General features: G+C 43.8%; 1 protein-coding gene across 1 annotated transcript; it reads right to left on the bottom strand.

Annotated features, from left to right (window-relative positions):
• Window positions 1-5,974: 5,974 nt before the first annotated feature.
• On the bottom strand, window positions 5,975-6,355 carry LOC122665666. The gene has a single exon (XM_043861816.1). It carries the CDS (start codon window positions 6,353-6,355, stop codon window positions 5,975-5,977), a length of 381 nt encoding a protein of 126 aa, XP_043717751.1.
• Between the last annotated feature and the right edge of the window lie 665 nt (window positions 6,356-7,020).

The following is a 7,020-nucleotide window of genomic DNA, read 5'->3' as shown; positions in this document are numbered from 1 at the left end:
TATACCCACACTTATGCTCTCTAGTAAAGATGGAATTGAGGAGCATTTGTGCTTTGATGATCATTTGCATTGCATTGGCTGTGTTAGGAGCTCAAGAACCATGCTCTTCACGCACATAGGCTACCATGCACTTCATGCATATGGTTGGTTGCATGTTAAGTGATGGTTATTCTATATAGTGGGAAGTTCGTAGCTATTGTATGTGTCATGTAATAGTTATTAGTATACGTGGTAGTTCTTAGTAGTGGTGGTAGTTAAGTTACTATGACTAATACGCTAGGAAGCGGAATTGTGTAAGTAGTGGAGTCAAGTACTTTCATGGTTACCTATTCAAATGTAAGTATTTAACTTGCATTGAAGAGGAAAAAATCATCTTGGAAGTTCCTATTTTTTCTCTATTTGAGGAGGCACAACTTCCTCCATTATGTCGATTGTTCCTAATTTCTCTCTTTCCCTTATCACATAACAATATAGGGAAGCATGGTTTAAGGTATGTACCAGCTTGATATCAGAGTCGAAACATGGATGAAAGGGTGAAAAAACTCGATGGTGATGCAGAATCTCTCAGAAGGGAAAAATCCTATCATGAGCAAGTTGAATGAGATGCTCAAGAGACTTGGATCACAAACAAGTTATACGGAATGATAAGAAGAAAATTTCATGGCATTACCATCAATCCATGATGAATGACCTTGGCCCCATTGGGAAGCCAACAGCTTGGTTCCCAATAGTCTTTCAACCCCCAAATTAGTTACCCTGAACTTTAATTTCTACACTTTAATGGCAACGGAGACACTACAACTGGGTTTGTCGACTGGGGTAGTTCTTTCATTTTCACCAAACCCCCGAGTAGGAATGAGTGGCGCTCACTTATTTTCACTTGGAGGGGGATGTACAATTATGATATCAACTATTTCGACAAGAAACGAGAGAGATGACTTGGCCACACTTTTGTGATGGGTTAAATATGACGCAGTTAAAGAATGGGGGCTAGATATGGTTCTAGCATAAATGAACCTCGAATCCACAAGGCAGGAAAACCCTAATCCCACGAAGGAAAATAGAGAAGAAAAGGATTGTTTATAGATTTCAAACTAAGATTACAAGCACCCAAAGAGACCTTATATGATGGGTCAAAATACATTTCAAACTTACAAAACTATGCCAAAATCCATTAACTTCTCTCCTTGTTGAGAAAGATTCACTTTCTCTAAAAAGTACACCAAAATCCACTAACTTCTCTCCTTGTTGAGAAAGATTCACTTTCTCTCTCCTTAGAGAAAACCCACTAACTCTCTCTCTCTCTCTCTCTCTCTCTCTCTCTCTCTGTCTCTCTCCTCTACCTTGCTTAGTGTCTTCAACCATCAACCACTTCCACTTCCTTGGAAGACTCAATCTTGTTGAAGACTCCACTCTTCCGCTTACTTGGAAGACTCCACCTCCTTGGAAAACTCCACCTCTTCCACTCTCTTGGAAGACCCAACCTTGCAAGCATCCACTCATTCTCTTTCTTCTTCTCATGGTAGAGAAACACACATCCCCAAGTGATCCACTCATATGACACTTGTACACATGGACTTGGACCCAAATGGTCCAACACCAACAAATTCTCTATCTTCTCCATTTTCCCATCTGGACCATTGAACCGAACCTTCAACCGGTCTAGATTAAAGCCACCAAATCCAACAGGTAGGAGCTCGACGGAGCTAAAAGGAAAATATTAGGAAAGGAGGAGCTCGATGGAGAATATGGCTCTTGATACAATATTGACGTAGGCAAAATATTGCTAGAAATCTTATTTGCCTCTACCATGTAGAGGACCTTTATATATATAGACTTAATGTAAGATATATAGAATTATCGCTGTATTTCATTTCTTGAATATTCAATATACAGTAGGGGTACATATAGAGTTTTACAATAATGGAAAGGTGATCAATAGTGGGGGTAAGGTTGCCATGCAAGGCTGGATTCATATCAGAGATACAAGGAAGGTTACCAACTATGTCTTGAGAGATATCACATGTGATAAATGAGCCATGCATGGTTAAGGAAGGTTGGTGAGGTTGGTGCCAAGGCTGTCTAGGATTGGAGTTACCAAAACTGGAGGATCACAATCTTTGGATGCAATCTTTGATATATGGCATGTGATCAATGGAGAGAAAAATTCTACTGTCTAATACACCCCCTCAAGGTGGAGGTTCGATGGGTCAGATCTTCATCTTGTCACGAAGAAATGCAAACCGGTTTGAGCTTAGGCCTTTTGTCATAATATCTGCGACTTGATCAGCGGTGGAGATGAAGTGTACTTGAAGCTCTCTTTTTACGACTTTGTCGCGAACAAAATGGAAGTCAATTTCAACATGTTTTGTATGCGCATGAAATACCGGATTTGCGGAGAGATATGTGGCTCCAATGTTGTCGCATCATAGCACTGGTGGCTGAGTGAGGGGAATTCCCAATTCCCTGAATAGGGATTGTATCCAGGTAAGTTCGGCACAAGAATCGACCAATGCCTTGTATTCCGATTCAATGGAGGAACGGGCCACAGTCTTTTGCTTCTTGGAGGTCCATGAGATGAGGTTTGGGTCCATATAAATGGCATAGCCACCTGTGGATTTACAATCAGTATCATCACCCGCCCAATCAGCATCAGTGAAAGCCTGAAGATCTTGTGAGCTGGAGTGGGTAATAGAGAGCCCATAGTGCTTGGTGTATTGAAGATACTGTAATATGCATTTGACCATGGACCAATGGTCATCAGTTGGAGCATGCATGTACTGACAGGCACGATTCACAGAATAAGTAATATCCAGACGGGTCAAGATAGCATATTGTAATGCTCTGACAATGGACATGTATTTCGTGGAATCACTGAATAGGGCACCCTCTGTGGAGGATGCTTTAGCCGAGGTGGCTATGGGAGTGAGAACAGGTTTGCAATCACTCATCCCAACCTTTTGGAGGAGATCCTTGATGTATCTGGTTTGAGAGAGAATAACACTAGTTTTGGTATATATGACTTCAACACCTAAAAAGAAACTTAGTCGGCCTAGATCAGTGATAGAGAATTCAGATGCTAGGCCGCCTAATAAACCAGTGACATGAGAAGTGTCATTGCCGATGACCAAGATATCGTCCACATAAACAAGTACATAAGTGATCACAAACCCCCGTTTATAGATGAATAATGATGTGTCGGTTTGAGATGGGGTAAAGCCGGAGGAGATCAAGAACTGAGATAACCGCTGAAACCAGGCTCGCGGTGCTTGTTTAAGCCCATATAAGGACTTATGAAGTCGACAGACATGATCAGGCCAAGACTGGTCTTCAAACCCCTACGGTTGTGTCATAAATACCTCTTCATCAAGGATGCCATGAAGGAAGGCATTTTTTATGTCCAGTTGGTGAACATACCATCCGTTGGAGATGGCAAGTGAAAGAACTATCTGAATGGTTGTGGGTTTGATGACAGGACTGAATGTCTCTTCGTAATCAACCCCATGTTGTTGATGGAAACCCTTGGCGACCAAGTGCGCCTTGTAGCGCTCGAGAGAGCAATCCGCCTTTCGCTTAATCTTATATATCCACTTACAGCCAATCAAATTCATGTTAGGAGTACGGGCAACAAGTGACCAAGTGTTATTATGTAACAAAGCATCAAATTCCTCGGACATGGCAGAACGCCAGTGTGGGTCATGGTTAGCCTGGGTATAGGTGGTAGGTTCGGTTGGGGTAGAGGGTCTTAAACTGGCCTGAAGTGAGGAGGGTTGGGGTTCGGTGAGGGCATAGAGGTCGGTTAACAGATAGGTTCGACGTGGGGGACTAGTGGGTGGGTTAGGTGTTGGGGAGAGAGTTGGAGCCGTGGGTGGAGTGGTGAAGCTGGAACTGGTGGAGGGTGTTAAAGGTGGGGCTGTGGAGGTAGGTGATGGGGGGTTTGGTGGGTTTAGGTGATCAGGTATGGGGATGGGTGGGTCGGCCAGTGGGGGTAATGGGGCGGGGGGTAATGGGAAAGATACCCATGGGGTGTTGGATGGTGTAGGATGGTTTGGAGGGTATTGGGGTTGGGAATGGCAAAAGGGGAAAACATTCTCATCAAATTGTACATGGCAGGCAATGTAAATCTGATGGGTGTCAATGTTCAAGCATCGATAGCCAGAGTGAGATGGGCTATAGCCCAAGAAAACACAAGGAGCGAAGTGGAAATCCATTTTGTGATTGTTATATGGGTGGAAGAATGGGAAACATAGACAACCGAATGTCTTTAGAAAAGAGTAGTCCGGAGGACGGTTGAAGAGTATTTGGAGTGGGGACTTATCATTGGTAACTAAGGAGGGCATCCTATTGATGAGGTATACAGCAGTTTCAAAGGCATAATCTCAATATGCTTATGGAACTGAATATGCTTGAGGCCTATTTCAGCAATGTGGTAGTTACGGCGTTCGACCAAACCTTGTTGCTCATGGGTGTGGGGGTATGAGAGTGGGTGTTGAATGCCAAGAGAGACAAAGAAGGGGGCAAGAGGGCGATACTCATCCTCCAATTAGTTTGAACAGATTTGATTTTGCATGAAAATTGATGTTCCACAAGTAATTGATATTGTTTAAAAATTGGAAAAATGTCCGATTTTGCCTTGAGGGGAAAAAACCAAACAAACTTATTGTAATCATCTATGAATAACACAAAATAACGATGTCCTAAAGTAGAGAGAGTGGGGGATGGTCCCCATGCATCACTGAAAATTAATTGTAAAGGAGAAGTGCTTCTAGAATGAGTTTCCAGTAAAGGAAGACGATAGGATTTGCCCATTTGGCAGACTGGGCATAGATGAGGTGACTTTGGAAGCTTGGTATCATGCATAATAAGCTGTAGAACCCGGTCATGTGGGTGACCCAAACGATGATGCCAAAGAGCGTAGGACGACTGAACAGCAAATCTAGCAGAAGGAGACAGCAATGCAGAAGATGGTATGGAGTAGAGACCATTGTTACTCGGCCCTGAAAGAAGAATGCGCCTAGACTTCTGATCCTTCACACAGAAATAAGATGCATGAAACTCAAAGAATATATCATTATCACATGTGAATTTTTGAACTGGAAGTAATGAGCTTGTGAGAGTGGGAACATGCAACACATTAGATAAAGAGAGAGAGTTGAAGGGAGAGGAAATAAAAGACTGACCAATATGAGATATGGGAAGGGAGTTACCATTGCCAACCATGAGTTCATTGTTACCTTTGTAAGGCTCATAGGAAGAAGATGCCTGGAGATCCGGTGTTACATGATGACTAGCCCCTGTGTCGGCTATCCAGTGAGGAGGAAGGGATGGGTGACTGGGTGGGTTATAAGATGGGGTGGTATAATGGGCATGAGTGGTGGCGGGTTGAGTGGATGGAGAAGGGTAGTAAGTGGTAGGGGTAGGATGCGGGCGGGGGTATGACTGGGTAGGGGTTGGGGTGGGTAGTAGGGGTTTGGAATTCTGGCGGTGATGTTGATGCTTGTAATAAGATGTGTTAGCTTGATGATTGGTGCGGCTGCAAATTGTGCACGGACTGTGAGCGAAAGCGTTGGAGCGGCCAAACCCACTTGGCCCTGTGGGGGGACCACGACCACCAACACCACCACGTCCATGCTCCCGTGGGGTGCCACAGCCAGCAGAGGAGGGGTGGTGGCCACAGCTTTGGTGAGCAATGTTAGCCGAAGCAATGGCAGCCGGATCAATGATGGCTTGTCGAGAGGACTGTAGATGTTCATGGCTGAGAAGAAGGCTCATCAATTCCGCATAGGGAATGGGACCAAGACGTCCCATGAGGGTGGGAACCACAACTTGAAAATCTGAGCGTAGAGTTCTAAAAATATGAATATTGAAGTCAGCCAGGGGTAAAGGTTTGCCTGCTGCGGCAAGTTCATCAGAGAGTGCCTTGGGCATGTTGAAGAAATTGAGTGATATTTTCATCTGGTTTTTGGTAGAGAATCTAGAGCACCACATTGAGAGACAGGAGGCGTGTGGTGGAGGCTGAACTGTAAGCATTATGAAGGGCATCCCAAAGGTCTTTGCTTGTATCACAGCCAATCGCAAGAGGAAGGGCTTCTTCAGAGAGAGAGGATATTAATATACTCAAGATGGGGGCATCCTGTTCCATCCAAGTCTCAGCAAGAGCAGAGTCAGAAGGACAAGGTTCAGTGCTGTTAACATAGCCATAATATCGGTGACCTTTGAGGAATGGCAAGACTTGGGTCTTCCAATATACATAGTTGCGAGAAGTGAGCTTGAGAAAAAGAACATGGTGGGAGCCATGAAGACTAGAAGATGAAGTAAGAGGGGAAGTGGTCTTGTCGGTGGTGGAATCAGCCATGAGGACAAGAGAAGGCTATTTGGTGGAGGAGGGGAGGAAGAGAGGGAACAAATTTTAGGGGAGGAGGAGGGATCGAATTTTTTGGATTTTGGTTGCTCAATGGAGCATTTGGCTCATGATACCATATCAAAATAGTTGTATTTCATTCCTTGAATATTCAATATACAGTAGGGGTATATATAGAGTTTTACAATAAGGGAAAGGTGATCAATAGTGGGGGTACGGTTGCCATGCAAGGCTGGATTCATATCAGAGATACAAGGAAGATTACCAACTATGTCTTGAGAGATATCACATGTGATAAATGAGCCATGCATGGTTAAGGAAGGTTGGTGAGGTTGGTGCCAAGGCTCTCCAGGATTAGAGTTACCACAACTGGAGGATCACAATCTTTGGATGCAATCTTTGATATATGAAATGTGATCAATAGAGAGAAAGATTCTACTGTCTAATAAGAATCCATCTAAGATGGAAATCCACAAGGTTATACAAAGTAAGTGAATATATGATAATGGCTATACAAGGAAAGAGAACATGTGACAATAGCTTAGCTTGCAATATTCCCATGGCTAAGAGAGGAAGGTGAGATCGGAATTTTTCTCCTCTCAAGTTTCCTGCCCGGTCAGGTTTGTAGGTTCCTCTCAGAGGGAGGGCGAAAATTACGA

This window comes from Telopea speciosissima, chromosome 6, assembly GCF_018873765.1.
Source record: "Telopea speciosissima isolate NSW1024214 ecotype Mountain lineage chromosome 6, Tspe_v1, whole genome shotgun sequence".
Lineage (NCBI taxonomy): Eukaryota > Viridiplantae > Streptophyta > Magnoliopsida > Proteales > Proteaceae > Telopea > Telopea speciosissima.
Note: the sequence above shows the minus strand (reverse complement) of the source record. Positions and strands in the feature narration are given on the sequence as shown.

Bases quoted from the DNA above. Each gene is read 5' to 3' on its own strand.
- LOC122665666 (XM_043861816.1), bottom strand. From the start codon at position 6,355: ATGGCTGATTCCACCACCGACAAGACCACTTCCCCTCTTACTTCATCT.